At 37.7% G+C, this 16,722-nt stretch overlaps 1 protein-coding gene across 3 annotated transcripts in view; it reads right to left on the reverse strand.

The window, feature by feature from the left end:
* Window positions 1-6,820: 6,820 nt before the first annotated feature.
* LOC143038856 (uncharacterized) overlaps window positions 6,821-16,722 on the reverse strand; it is a 59,391-nt gene continuing 49,489 nt past the window's right edge. For all 3 annotated transcript variants that reach the window (XM_076208481.1, XM_076208482.1, XM_076208483.1), the window contains exons 5-7: window positions 16,515-16,643; window positions 12,912-13,078; window positions 6,821-12,180 (exon numbers count right to left, since the gene is read on the reverse strand). In XM_076208481.1, coding sequence (XP_076064596.1) covers window positions 11,543-12,180; window positions 12,912-13,078; window positions 16,515-16,643 — 934 coding nt within the window. In that variant the 3' untranslated portion in view covers window positions 6,821-11,542. The remainder of the gene's footprint in view (window positions 12,181-12,911; window positions 13,079-16,514; window positions 16,644-16,722) is intronic.

Consider the following 16,722-nt stretch of genomic DNA (forward strand, 5'->3'; position numbering starts at 1 on the left):
TCTTCTCTACCGGTACTTGATTGACCTCCTTTTTCTCTTTTAATTTCTTTCCAAAATATCTTTTTATTGCTTTTAAAATTTTCTGTCATACTCTTACCCCATTTCACATCTGCTCTCCTCTTTGCTTCCTTTATCTTATGGTTAACTTCCCTTCTCTTTACTTTGTACCTCTCATATGATTCCCTCGTCCTAATTTGCAGCCAATCTATGAATGAATGCTTCTTCTCTTCTACACATTTCTTTACTTCCTCATCCCACCACTCATTACCCTTCCATCTATTTCCTCCTGCCCTCCTTGTTCCACACACCATCTTTGCACACCTTATGACTCCCTCCTTGAACCATCCCCATTCCTCCTCCACTCCTAGTTCTACTCTATCCTTTACTCCCTCCCACTCCTCTTTCAGCTTCTTCTTATACTCACTCTCCTTTTTTTCCTTATTTAAGCAGTTCACTCTAAATACCTCCCTACCTTCTGCCCTTTTCCTCTTTCTCCACTCTCATTTTACCTTCCACCAGAAAATGATCTGATATTCCCCCACTCTCTCCCCTTAGAACATGTACATCCTTAACTCTTCCTACCATACTCCTGGTCACCACTATAGAGTCCACTAATGCTCTATCTGCCACACTTCCATCCACCACCCTCTCCCATGTGTACTTATGCTTGACTTTCTTCCTAAACACTGTATTTGCTATCATTAACTCTCAAGACACATCTCCACCATTATTTCTCCACTACGATTTTTACCAGGAACTCCATACTTCCCATTCACTCCGTCTATTGGTTCATTTCCTACCCTAGCATTAAGGTCTCCCAATACAACTACATTGACATTTCTCCCTATTCCCTCATTTATATCTACCCAAAAAGCCTCCCTTTCCTTTACGCTCTTCTCACTACCAGGTCCATACGCACTTACAAAAACCCACATCTCCCTTCCCAGCTTCACCTTCATCCACAGCAACCTTGATGAAACCTCCTTCCACTCCACTACCCACTTACTTATCTCTTCACTTACTATTGTATATTTTGTCTGTTAATTCTTCCATGCATTCTTTCAGTATCCAATTTGCAATTCTGTCTGGACCATGTGATTTTCTGACATCAAGGGTTTTGATTTAGTCACTGCTTTCTTTTCAAATTGGTTTTTACAGGCAAAATTAAGATGGAAGTATGGGTTCCAATTTATTTCCTGTTCTTCCAACAATGAAACCTTCTGGGATGCTTTGGTATAGATATGTAGATACAATCTTTATTGTATGGGATAACAAGTGAGGATAATTTGATTTTTTTTTAACACATTAAATTACTTGGCACTCAATATCAATTTCACAGCAAATTGGGAAGAAAGAAATCAAATACTTTTTTTTTTATACATTTTAATTAAAAGAATTTATGGTAGCCTAATTTTCACTGTATAAAGAAAACCCACCCATTCAGGCAACTACCTTCACTGATCCCAGGGACTGAAAGACATTTATATTGCTGCACACTAGGCCCCCTGATAACCATCCCTCTGAATCCTCTCTCCCCTGGAAAGACAGTTTACCTGGCCAGATTGTAATGCAGCCACCATCCAGAAGAGGCTGGATGACAGATAACTATCCATGATGTCACCCCATGCTATACAACCCATTATGGAAGACTGCATTGCAAACAATCACGCACACCAACAACACAATATACACTCTATGAAGGAACTCGTGGGAAAATCCAATTCCAGCTGTGGCATTCCTTAGGGAGGCGGGACTGCTTGGCCTGACGATCTAGGGAACTACAACAACTACCTTTACTTCTTCAGCCACAATCTAAATCATGTCAAGAGAAGTGTTGCTTCTGGTCTTTTTCTTAAGAGCCTTTCAAATCTGTAGCCCCTAATTTTTAGCATGAAATTGACATCGAGTCCCAACTGATGAATTTAGCCTACCCAGCTTGGTTCCTGGATATAGCTCTCAGTACTTAGTAGAGCCAACTACTTTTATAACTTCATCTTCTAGTGTCCATATGTTCATAAGAAATCTATCAAAATCCCTTGTACCTTCTATCAAGTATGCACAAGACAGTTTCACTGTTTTCCAACATGTAAGCACCAATATAATCATCAAATGGACTGGAAGAAAGCCAATCTAATCTACAAACCCAATTGTGGTATTAGGATAAATAGTCAAATCAGCACTCATTGTGGACCACCCTAGTTTCAATACAGTATAGTTATCCCTTAACATTTGCAGTGTCATATGATATCACCACACATTTGCAATTAATATTTGTGGTTTTGATTATTAGTTAGCTGCCCCTAGTAAGAAAAAGAAAAGAAAAAAATTATAGAGTATATATATATATATGTTTTTGAGGTGAGGAAAAATGTGGAAACACATTGAATTTGTATGCCACAATCTGCATTCAGCTTGGTGCACTACCTAGGGCATCCTACCTCCTACCCTTGCATTCTCATGCTGTACTGGACTGTTCTTACTATGACCATGCTCACCAAAATGGATGAGGTAAAATTATTATCTCCTATGTTTCTCCATTTTCTTTAATCATCTCCAATCCCTGGCCCATTATCCTTGCCTTTACCTCTCACACCACCCCATCCATGTATAAATTGAACAGCCAGGGCGACAGAACACATTTCTAACATAGGCTCTACTACTCTCATAAAAACTCTTGACTACTCTTAAAAGCTCTCCTCCTATCCCATATATCTGCAATACCTCCCACAGTGCCTTCCTGTCTACCCTGTCATAATCCATTTTCAAATCCAAAAAGGCCCAAAAAAACACTTACCTTTTCCTAAAGCTTTCTCACATACCTGCCTTACCACAAAAATCTGATCCACACAACCTCTACCTGTTCTGAACATTCACTGTTCTTCACCAATTACTCCCCATGTTCCCCTCAATCAAGACCCATAAACCTTCCCAACTACACTTAACAAACTGATCCCTCTGAAACTACTACACTCACACTTTTCCCCTTGTAAAATGGAACTATATAGGCCTCTCTAGTACTCTACATTAAACAACCTCACCAGCCGGTCCACTATCACTGTACCTCCCTTTTTTAGACACTCTGCATGACACCCATGCAACCTGGGTGCCTTACCTCCTCTCATTTTAATAACTGCTTTAACCTCATCTTTCCTTATTCGTCCTCCATTTTCCTCATTCATCATTGTCATTTTCTTAGCTTCAAACTGCAACTACCTTCACATTTAGCAACTCCTTAAAATACTCTGCTCATCTACCTCCTACTGCCGTCTCTTCCATTATCATCTCTCCATCTGCACTTTTAGCTTTTTCTTCTTTACTTGATTTGCTTCCTCTTCCTCTCTTAATTTCCTTCCAAAATATCTTTTTATTACTTTCAAAAATTTGTCATACTCTTATCCCATTTTACATCTGCTCTCCTCTTTACTTCCTTTATCTTATATTTAACTTCTCTTTGTACCTCTCATATGATTCTCGTCCTATTTTGCAACCAATCTGTGATTGCTCACTTATTCTCTTCTATGCTTCATCATCTCACCACTCATTACCCTTCCTTCTATTTCCTCCCATTCTCCTTGTTCCACACACCATCTTTGCACACCTTGTAACTCCCTCCTTGAAACAATCCCATTCCTAGAACTACTCTATCCTTCACATCCTCCCACTCTTCTCTCAGCTTTTTCTTGTACTCCTTCACCTTTTCTTTCTCATTTAAGCACTTTACTCTAAGCACCTCCCTACCTTCTGTCTTTTTCCTCTGCCTCCATATATCCTCCACTCTTAACTTACCTTTCACCAAAAAATTATGATATTCCCCCACTCTCTCCCCTTAGATCATGTACATGAATAATAATAACAAAAATAAACAAATGAATAAGTAAATAAACAAATGAATAAGTAAATAATTAAAATAAATAACAAATAATAAACAGATAAATAATAATAAATAATTAAAATAAAATAAATGGTGGGTATTACAGTACATTACTTAGGTGTTTATCTAAACGAATCCTAAAACTTTGAGCTGTACTACATTAAATGCCTCTGAAGGAAGTCTATTCCATTCATTGACTAAGTTGTTTCTACCTACTCCCTAAAAATATTAACATCCACATACAGTACTACCTCTCATTAACGGACTAAAAGGGGGGTAACGGTGTCCGTTGATGTGAATAATCCGTTGATTTGGAGTGGTTTTTGGGTGGCATAGTGATTGTACGCACTAAACAGCACCAAAAACACAGCGAAAACACCACAAACACAGCTAATTAATGTCCGTTAATGAGGTCTCACTGTATCTTCCAATCCTCCTTTTTAGGTACCTCTACACCAATGATGCCCTCACCACCATCTCCTCCACCACCCTTTTTAAACATATCTCTAACTTCTCTCCATTATAGTTTTTACCTGAAAACCCAAACATCCCCACTACTCTAATACATAATAGTTACAAAAATTAAATATAAATAAACAGATGAATCTAGGTAAATAATACTCATTAAGTATTTTGTGACTTATATGATAAAGTACATTTTTTTCAACAAGGTGACTAAGTAAGGGTGACTGAAATCAGAGTTAACTTTGCTTTGAAGAATTCATAACTGTACTGATCACATTTTTGTGTAGTGACCAATTTATAAATAGTGACCATCTGTAAGTTGGAAAAAAAATGCTATATAAATTTTGGAGCTATACAAAAGAAAACACATACATACACACACCAAATATCCCAAGTCAAACCACACACACCCTTCACCCATCCAAAAACCAATTTGTTACTTCCATCTCAGCTCTTTGTGGATGAAGGGTCATCCCTGTCCCCCACCTATTGCTCAGATCTACGGCAAAACAGAAGGACACCATTTTCACAGCTGGGCCTGACAAATGAAGCTGGTTTATCCACACAGTTTTATTACATAGCAAACCCCTCCTCCCACCTCCACTTGGGAAACTACAGAGCAGACAAAAGGAAATTCCCTCAGGCTATTATTTCCTTGTCCATTTACAACCACTCCACTCGCTCCTATCCCTTCTCTGTTTGACAGACATTTCTAATGCCCCTTTTACCTCACCCATTCTTTCATTCTTGGATCTTCCTGTCAGTTTTACTCCATTCACCTCTATCTTCCACAATCTCTGCTATTCTTTGTGCACTCCTATGCCCAAATATCCCAGTATTCTTTGACAAACCCAATCTACTAGTTTTACTTCCATTCCTACTCCCTGCCTCACTTTATCTATTTTTGTAACCCCCATCATACTTCTGAAACACTTCATCTCCTTTCAATAACAAATCTCTGCTCCATAAAATGTCATGGACAAAATCATTCCTTTGTACACTCTTCGCTTTGCATTCATCCCTCCAAGACATTTACTTGCTTTCTTTACTCTACAATTCACCTCCACCCTTACTTCTCTATTTTATGTTATGTCTGTATATTTAAAGCTCTTCACTTTCTCCTGCATCTTGCCCTTGAAATTCACCTCCAATTCACTGCCACCTTCTCCCCTTGTACATCTCACATAATTTTTGCCCACATTTGCTTTCAACTTTCTCATCTTACGTTCCCTCCCAAACTCTCCCACCAACTGGTAAAATCACTTTTCTGATTCAGTTCCAAGCACAGGGTCATTCACAAACAACTGGTTCAAGTCCAATTTCCTTCCACTCTCACCTACCAGATCCAAACACCTGCCCAGCATCCTCACATTTAACTCCTGCACCACCCTATCCTTATACACACTGAACAACCATGGTGGGATTATACATCCTTGGCACAGCCCCATCTTGCTCTCTACCTCATTCAGTCTCTCCATTCCCTAATCCCAAACATCCACAACACATTCCATATTGCCTTCCTTTCATCCCTGTAATATGCCTTATTCAAATCCATAAAAAACCCTTTTCTACCAGGACCACATGCACTCACAAAAACCCATATCTCTCATCCTAATTTCAACTTTGCCCACATTCTCAAAGACACTTCATCAACTCTACCACATACTTTCCTATTTCATCACTTACCAGCACTACAATGTCTTCCCTCCTTCTCTCACTTGTCATTCCTGACAACCTACCTACTACACTCCTAAACTCAAACTTGCACGTTCCTTTCAACTTAGCTTCACTCAATGCTTGAACATCCAACTTTCTTCTCACAGGCATACCACCATCTTCCCTATTACTCACATCTATACCACAACCACACACATTCAATGACCCAATCACAAAGGATCTTGTTGAGTCCTCTTCACAAGCCCTCATGCCTTGATTTTTTTGTGGGATTAAAATAAATAATGAAGGATCCCATTTAACTGCCTTTTATGATATATAGGAGAACATGGTGGTGCAATTCTTCACCTTATTCAACCTACCATTAAAACAGATCAATTAAAATAAAGTCCCTAAGGAGGACCATTCTGCAAAGAATATGAAGAACATACCAATTTGAAGTCAATTGCTGGTACAGGGGAGTCTCAAAATGTTCTTTTTAATAGCTAGGTGGAAAAGCATAAGAGATAATTATTCCTTCCAATATGATGAACAATCAAGCACATGGGCTCTTGCAAAAAGCACTTTCCCTATGATGGCCAATTCATCCTGAATAAGACATAATGGCTATGATGAATGCTGTTCTAAAGATATAAATTATTACTAATGTTTAGAACTTGCACTTCCACCCATGGAAGACAAAGAGCAGATATGTCACTGACTGGGGGATTGATTCTAATATAAGTACTTTTAATGGGGGTTTTAAGTGACATTGTGATGCTTGTTACCAGTGTGGATGTGATGACACTTTGGTTATCCATGACAGAGTAAAAGAGTTTAAGTGGTTTATTTCCATCAGGCTACCCTAATGTATGAATGGAAACATGTATAAATATACAAAATCACTGTATATATGTGTACAGGTACTCTATATGTACACACACTCCATATATATAAATATATGGAGGTGAGGTGGCAATGAGACTTCAGGGATAGAGTATAATTTCATTCAGAACCAGACAGTTCGATCTCTTGGGCCTTTTGAAGGCCCAAGAGGACAAAATATTTGGTTCTGAATAAAAATCCATATTCTAGTATTAAAGTTTTATTGCCACCTCACCTCCATATTCTGTTGATCTTTACACACACACACACACACATTATATATATATGTATATATAATATATATATATATATACATACACACATACTTTTTGGGCATAGCCTTTCTCTTAAACAATTTCTATCAAATGCATATGCACATGTGGTATTAATGATTTCAACCTAACATTTTTATAACCTTTTGTATTTTTTTTCTTCAAAGTTCAAACTCTGGTGGATAATGTGAAAGGCATCAGAATGTTGATATAAATTGTTGTACTTGGGGCTATTTCAACCATTACTCATGGCAGTGGCTGCCTTCATGGTAAGACTGATTACAATTCAAGATTATATGGGTAAATATTGAGTTAGGTGTGGAGGGGAGGGGTCACCCGGAGAGGTCATTCTGCTACTGTTGATGGGCTTAATTCCTGTCATAGTACTCTATCCCTGTGGCCTATGTTCCATAGGTCTGTTCCTTCTACTAGAGGAGAGGATATAATCTGATGATATTTGGATGCTGGACTTTAAATTTAGGCTTTGTTGAGTGATACTCATCAGCTTGGCAACTAATAAACATCTATAACTGTTGTCATAGTGGATATTTCCTGTATTCCTAATGAAGTGTTGTAAGTGCTTCTCATCATGGCCAATAATAAAATTCATGAGACTGGATGACCCGTCATCCAGGAGGAGCCAAGATAAGACTGGAAGACCTGTCATCCAGGAGGAGGCAAGATAAGAGGGAGGGAGGGGGTGAATGGGACTGGAATATGTGGGGATGGAATGGGTGGGAGTTGACTTTATGCCTTTGTTTTTGGCTACCTCCCTAGTACATACATACATACAATATACCAAGGCTTTTTTCCCCCTTACAAGGGAGGTAGCCAAAAAGGAAAAGGCATAAAATCATTCCCACCCATTCCATCCCTGAATACACTCCACACCCCTCCACCCTCCCTCTCATCTTAGCACCTCCTGGATGACGGGTCATCCCTGCACCTTGTCCACTGCCCTGGGTCAGAAGCAGTGTTGGGGGGGGGGGAAGCCGTTAGTATGTATGTACAAGACTAACAAAAGAACCAATGGCTGCATTGAATAAACGAGTTGGCAACATGGAAAGAAGGATTTTACAAAGGCAGAGCATGCCGACATGAGACCTTTTGGTCCATAACTGGGTTGGATGCGGTAGAAAATAAATGTTGCGGATTTATCTAAACTTGCAACTCACTAACATGTAAATCATTTAATTATAATATTTTACTTTTCTCTCATCTGATGTAATTATTGGTATCTGCCAAAATTTTGACTTCCCCTACCCTCTAGCTTTCATGAAACCATGACATACAAGGATCCTCATAATATACATAGTTTCACTTAGAGCAATTAAGAGCAAATAAACTACAGGAGAGAAAATTCCCTAGTCATTATAGACTATAACCCTGGATATGGCAAAGGGATGGTTATGACTCATAAACCTGGCAGTCCCCTTAGGCCCATAATATCACAGATGTCCTCACCCACCTTTAAGATGGCTATGATTCTAAATGATATCTTAACCCTGTTCATCCCCACATTATGCTCATTGGCTGAGTGGGTTAGCGCCTCTATTTGCAGCAGAGGTCGAGGTGATGGCAGTTTGTGCCCTGTCACTGGTGAGTTGGACCAAGGGCATGGTTCATTAAATTACAAGCTACAAAGTCCTCTGTAAGGGGCACCATCCTAGCCACCCGATAGGGGGAGTTTCATGAATAGAATCATGTTGGGTCTGGGTTAGTGGATCGGGGTGGTTTTTACAGGTTTTAAATTTCCTTTTTTTTTTTTGTAGGCCTGCTTCCCTCCTTTATATAATTTTTCCATTAGTTTGATGAAACATCTCATTCTTTCCTCCTTTGGTTCATCTTCAGAATACCAGTGATACATTTCTGAAAAACTGAGGAAAACCTAGTATGCAAGATTAGCAAAATTATTTGTTATATTGCAGAGAATGATCATCCACCTTATCCAGAGGCGGTCATTGAAAGACTGAGATCTATAGGCACAATGGCAATTTTTGTGTAAAAACATATGAAGATTTTGCAAGTTTAAACAAATCATACTAAAGTTGCCAAATGAGTATATATATATATATATATATATACAACATATGTATGTATACATACTCATTTGGCAACTTCAGTATATATATATACAAATATATATATATACACAAGAGGTTCTTACTAAGAAATTTTCCTGCCCCAGTCTGATAGCCTCCTATATTATGAAGAATAGCACTGTCCTCAAGGGACCAAAGGAATCAGAAATTGACATATTCTATGAATTTAAATGCTCACAAGGGCATGCAAAACCCTCAACATATGCTACATCGGCCCCATGACAACACCATTACGGAGCCATCCACCAAAACTTCATTGATGCCCACGACTAGAGGCAGCCTTTCCAAGACCTCATTAGGGACAAAGAAATCTTCTACCATGACGACAATTGTGGTTGTTTAATAATTACTGACATAGTGAGCATCAGTCTACAAAAGCCTTCATTAGTCTAGATATCGTCTGATTATGTCTTCCCCTCTAGTAGAAAAAACAGATCCATGGGATATAAGACTATGATGGAACAGAAGACTATGCCAGGACACAAGCCCATGGTAGAGCATAATTTCATGATGGGTTAAAGCACTAACAGGGTGACCTCCTTGGATGAAAAAAAAAAAAACCCTCCCTTGCTACACACATACAATTCTGCCTTACCCATGTAATCTTAAACTGTAAATTTTTACCCTCGAGATGACCATGAGTACTGACAGAAACAGCTGTGGATATAAAATAGGCCAACATTCTGATTAATGCCTTGCACATTTTCCTCCTGTTTGAACTTTGAAAAAATAAAAAAGATACATAAAATTAGAGAAATGTCCTCTTCAAATCATTGATGCCACATGTACATTAGCATTCAAAAGAAACTATATATATATATATGTAGAAACTGAAGTTCCAGCAGGGAACTGGAGACGTAATACAGTTAGTAGGGCCAATCCAATCAGGAACATCTTCACAAATCTTTATTTCAATAGATGTTTCGCACAATTTGAATGTGCACCATCAGAGTTGTCGAAAAAGAGATAAATATTCTCTACTGACGTGATAAAAATAGATCTACCTATATGTACATACTTATTGATAAATAACTATAAATTGATATTCTGTACTAAAATTAACTATACCATAAAACATAAAATTTCTTTTAGTACACAAACTAAACATTGCTTAGAATATACAAAAACATGTGTTATAACACAAAAGATATAAAACACAACAAATCATCCACTAAAACAATGCGAGCATGTTAAGGTTATGTTTGTTTAGGGTTGGGTGATGTTTTAACAATTGCTAGGGGTTCTAATAATAGTAAATCATAGTTGTTATTTGTTTGTTCAATTACCTAAGTTTTGATCCTTAATCCTATGATTGCATTGCCTTGCATGGTCTCTGATGCTACTGAATGCATGCTGACACATACTTACTGACAACTCTGTATTATGATGTCCTTATTACAAGGTGGCGTTGGCTTTTGCCAATGTAAGTGGCGCTCAGTCACCACAACTATATTCATATATGACACCAGAGTGCAGCATTGTCGGTAGATGGTTCATAACTCTAAACATTCTCCCAATAATGTTCCTGTTTAAAATTACTCATAGCTTGATTTAGGAGTAACTTTTTTCATTAATTGTAAAAATTTTCTTTTCAAAGCGCAGCTGAATATTGTTCTCTTTTTATACCACACTTATGATGCACATTATAATTGTGCAAAATGTCTGTTGAAATAATTATTTGTGAAGCTGTTCACAATTGGACTGGCCCTACTACTTATATATATGTATACATACATACATACATACACACACACACATGAATATATAAACACATTAAACATTATATACAGCTTGTAGTGTTTCAATGCTATATGTACACCAATAATGTATCATGAAAAACAATATCCGACATCTATAGAATGACATATAGTACAACAAATCCTAGCACGTGTATGAAAACATAAAACTGGCTCTGTCAAGCTGTGAGAATAGAACTGACCATATACAAATTTGCCTATATTTACAAATAGCCACATTTCATCTAGGAATACTGACCTGTTGAATAGGTGGGTCTTTATTAAAAATATAACCCATTACACACAGTGGCATACTTGTAGATTTTGTTCTAGGTAGTGCCAGATGATTTTCATCAGCTCATGGCAAACTTTAGACTAAAAGTGATCTTAATATAAAATCTTGTGTCAACCTGAACAAAAGCCTTAAGGCACTGCCCCTGTGTTGATAGGGTTAATGAACAATGGAAGATACAATCATATTAACTTCCTCAAAGTGATTCATGTGAAGTAACACAATCAATTAACACTATAACGAAATTACATAAAAAATACATGTGACTAAAATTCCTGAGAATCACTTGCTGTTCGGCTTGCCCAAGCCTCTTTGACCTTGGACTTGACAACCTTGTGTGAAGCTGAGGGACTATCTCCTCGCTTGTTTATCAAGGCACTGTTCTGTCGTTCTTTTGATGGGTATCTCAACATCTTCTGCTGCTTTGTCATCCGTGGACTTGCAGGGGACGGGGAGTGGCTGTTACTCGATTGGGATGGGCTTGCTTCTCTCGATTCCTTCCCCTTTTTTTGATCAGCAACAGGACTTCCATCTCTTGAGGTCGGTTGTTTCCCACTCTCTGACTTTGGACCTGAATTCCGAGTGTTTGATATGGTTTTTGAGCCTGCTTTACCTCTACCTGCTGGACCCTGTGTTTTTGCTGCTCTCAACTTATTTCCATGAACTTTTGTGTTTCCTTTTCCATGAACTTGAAGTTTCTCCATTTCATTGTTTACAAAGGAGAATGGGTCTGAAGATTCCTGTTTTGCTTTCCTCCCTTTTGTAGTACCCTTGATTTTGGTTGACCCTTTGTTTTGTACACCTTTCCGAACCTCCTCTTCCTTTGGTGCAGGTGCCGATGAAACCTCCTTAAAATCCATCAGGTCTTTGGTTTCTTCAGTCACGCTCAAGTCAGGTGTAAAGTCTGGAATAGAAGGTAGTATGTTTGTAAGAAGGAAGATGGATGTGTTAGCTTTAACCTATGCAATGAGTTGAATATTTGCACAAATGTTAGGTGAATGGGGGTAAAAGCCACGTTATAAGGTGTGCAAGAGGAGACTATGGCAAGAAGTTGGAGATAAGTCTTTAGGAAGGAGGTTAAAGGAAGTGGATATTTTTAAGGTTTTAACCCCTTCAATACGGGCCAAAATCTCGTGGGCAGCATTAGCTGCCAGACGTGCGATGTTGCGTCATAATACTCGCATTATAAAAAATAAAGTTACCGCTGTATTGCTCGTTCTCTTTCACCCGTGAATTTTGATAACCATCGAAAATATGATGAAGCCAGTTTACAGAGTATGGGGGTCACGTATGTACAACTACAATATATATAATCAAGACGCCAATATCGGCATCCTCGCGTACCCACTTGCTCCTCATGACGACTACGTAAGCGTCATTGTATTGAAGGGGTTCAGTATTTAGCATCATTTGTAGCAGGGACTGAAGGAGAAGGGGAGGTAAAGTGTGGAGTGAGGGAAGCAAGCATATGTCTTGAGTGAATCAAATGTTTCATGGAATGGATGCATAGAAAGGATTATATGAAGGGCTGATTATGCCTACAACACTGTATAAGGTGGAGACTTGGAATTAAAGGGAGTCTGAAAACAAAAACAACATTAATAGCAACAACAACTGGAAAAGAAAACGACTAACCTGGATTTAATTTCTTTTCATGACAAAATTTCCTTAGTTTCATAACTTCCTGTTGTAACTGATGGAGTTCGTGGTTGGCTGTGGACATCTTAGGAAGTAACGTGTGTAACTGACCCACCAAGCCTGCATGGAGATCTTTCATTTCCTGCAGCCCTGCTTCTACACCACTGTGAGAATAAAAATAATTACCGTATATTTCCGTGTGTAAGACGAGGTACAAAATTAGAGCAAATTTTAATTAATTTATCTCATATCGGTAGTATAAGACGACTGCTAAATTACAAAAACATCAGTGTATCAAACCTACCGTACAAAGAGAATTGTTTTGATTACGTTTATCAGCTGTTTTTTCCGCTTTTTTTCTTTCTTTCTCATTACTTAACCCCTTCCATACGGTGCCGCACACGTAGGCGTCATGGACTTAGATCTCGGTGGCAGCAGCCAATGCCAGCCGTACGACGTGTCGTAATAATACTCGCATCATAAAATATAGTCACCGCTTATATCGATCGTTCTCTCTTCACCCGTGAATTTTGATAACCATAGAAAATGCGACTACAAAAGAATTAGAAAGAATGTCATTATGGAGGGGCGACTACAATAAATATAATCAAGACGCCGATATGGCAGCCTCGCGAATACACTCGCTCCCCATGACGCCTACGTGTGCGGCACCGTATGGAAGGGGTTAAGTGTATCCTTATACCAGATAAATTACTTACTGTATCCTTATAAATTCAAAATAAATTAAATAAAGCAAATCATGTATCATGATTTTCTGAGAACACATGTCAACTAACAAAAATTATTTGTTTACGTTCCTGGTTCGACGTTTAAAGATAACGTTAGGTATCAATGGAACGAGTGGATGACGAATGGAGAGAAGTCATTTACAAAAGACGGAGCTATGCGTATTGCATCACTTGATGTTCTCTGCGAGTTTGTTATTAAAGCTTGGGAAAGTGTTAAGGTCGAAAGTATCGTAAAATCTTTTAAAAAATTTGGAATCTCTAATGCCATGGATGGCACTGAAGATGATTTATTGTGTGAAAGTGATGACGAAGCCGAAGTCGACTCACCGGAACCGGACTGGGATCCCTACGATGACGGCATATTGAGGAATCTTGTGATATGTTCGAACAACTTTTCGAAACAGAGAGTGATGATTGTGACGAGTTTGAAGGGTTTTATAAAAATAAATAAAGAAATAAAGTTTTATAATGTTTTAAGTTTTAAATGTAATGTAATTTTATTGAAAATAAAGGTTTTAGAAATGCGTTTGATGTGTAATATTGATGATGATTAGAAATTAAGTTTTACAATTCTATAATTTTTAAATTTTCTATGTTTTAAATGCAACTACTGTAATATATTTTTATTGATAAATAAACGTTTTATGTACTGTAATCCAAAATTGTTATTTTCAGTCTTGAAAATTACTGAAAAGTTAGTGAAAGAAAAAGGTTGCGGTCTCACTAAACGTTGACCAAAGTCGACCAACGCCGACCAAACCCAAACAATAACGGCTTTTGCTCAAATGCATATAATTATGTATTAAAATTAGCATATGGTTGCATTATATGACCTATTTTCTTTAAAATGTGTGATTTTCATGTAATTTGATCAAAGAGAAGTTACGCTTTTATCCTCTGCAAAATTACCAAAGTCGCCCAACGCCGACCAAACACAAACAATGACGGCTTTTGCTCAAATGCATAATTTTATATAAAAATTAGTATTTGGTTGCATTATTTGACCTATTTTCTTTAAAATGTGTGATTTTCATGAAATTTGATCAAAGAGAAGTTACGTTTTTATCACCTGCAAAATTACCAAAGTCGACCAACGCCGACCAAATTATGCATTTGAGCAAAAGCCGTCATTGTTTGTGTTTGGTCGACTTTGGTAATTTTGCAGAGGATAAAAACGTAACTTTTCTTTGATCAAATTACATGAAAATCACACATTTTAAAGAAAATTGGTCAAATAATGCAACCATATGCTAATTTCTATATAAAATTATGCATTTGAGCAAAAGCTGTCATTGTTTGGGCTTGGTCGGCTTTGGTCGACGTTTAGTGAGACCGTTAAAAGTACCGTAATTTCATTAATATAGAATTATTCCTCGAATTTATTAACAATTGCAATTTACTATAAAGATATGCCAATAATATATAAGGTAAATATGGTTTAATTACCTTTATTACCAGTTCTTATCATAATGTGAATCATTTCCTGTGTATCTGTGGTTATCGGCAGGCTAGCCTACCAAGTCATCTCACGTAGAATTCAAGGTCTGATTTTTATAATGGTAGTATAAGACGACCCCCAATTTTAAGGGGTGAATTTTTGGATTTTAGGGTCGTCTTATACGTGGAAATATACGGTATATTGATTTCCTACACTACCTCTGACCCAGGGCAGTGGACAGGGTACAGGGATGACCCGTCATCCAGGAGGTGCCAAGATAAGAGGGAGGGTGGAGGGGAGTGGAGTGTATTAGGGATGGAATGGGTGGGAATAGTTTTTATGCCTTTTTCTTTTTGGCCACCTCCTTTGTAAGGGGGAAAAATCCTTTGGTATATGTTTGTATCTATGTATATTGATTTCCTACACAACTATAATAATCCTAATCCTAATGTTCACTTTTTACACCAGTGAGTGACAGATTATGGGTGTCTTGATTTAAACCATGACCAAATTGTACATACATACATATACCAAAGGCTCTTTCCCCCTTACACGGAGTGTAGCCAAAAAGAATAAGGCATAGAAATCACTCCCACCCATTTCATTTCCCATATATTCCAGTCCCCTCCACCCTCCTATCTAGGCACCTCTTTGACCAAATTGTACTACATTAATATCTGTGTTTCAATTTAACATCAATCCTAGCGGGTTTCATTCAACCAGGGAAAAATTCATGCACTTCCTGAGTCAACTATAGGTAAATGTTTTGTCTAATTTACATATATATATATATATATATACATATGATCATATTCAGGACTAAACTCCTGCACTCACATTTAATCTACTGAGTACTGTCAATGACTTTCTAAACTTTATTCTGGTTAATACCAGATTATTATATTTAGCTGGGAGAAACATCTATATGTCAACCTTATAAGGAGTATCATCTTTCACAATTCTAATCTGGCTGATGCCAAGGGAGGGGTGTTTCATGGGTTTTGTGTCAAGCAGATATAGTTTTGACTTGGCCAGTCCTTTATATGTGAAAAGGGCCTTTGATACATGTGTGTATCAACCTAATTGTATTTACCTAGTCGTACGAAACAGAACTGGAACTAAATTCATGGGGTTGTCTCTTTGCCTCCATTCATCAAATTTTGCCTTAAATTCATTTAAGGTGTTGGCTTAGATTATATATCCATCTGATTTTTACCAAAGGCAGGCATCATCCTCATTTTCAAAACTTAAAATTAAAATTTTTGAAAAATGTCAATCAGTAAAAATGTCTTAGAAACATCTCTAGTTTCATGGTCTATGGTGAAAAGATGGAATTTCTAAGTTTTTCTATGAGTGCCCGGTAAAGGGTTAAAGGGGTTAACTTGCATTAAAAAAGACAGGTATTGCACCAACCTTATGCTAGAAATTGCACTCTGTACAGCTGATGACGAGTAGATTCCTGGATTGACAGGCTGCTGCCTGTAATCAGACGTTGAAGTGTCTTGCATGCTTAATATCTGCACAGGTAGCCCTTCTAAATGCCTGGAAAGTTATATATGTATATATCAATGGCATTTTCCCTCTTGTAGCTGACTTAAAACATGGACTATGCATCTTTGTG

This window comes from Oratosquilla oratoria, chromosome 25 (assembly GCF_046742065.1).
Source record: "Oratosquilla oratoria isolate Oo_2021 chromosome 25, ASM4674206v1, whole genome shotgun sequence".
Classification (NCBI taxonomy): domain Eukaryota; kingdom Metazoa; phylum Arthropoda; class Malacostraca; order Stomatopoda; family Squillidae; genus Oratosquilla; species Oratosquilla oratoria.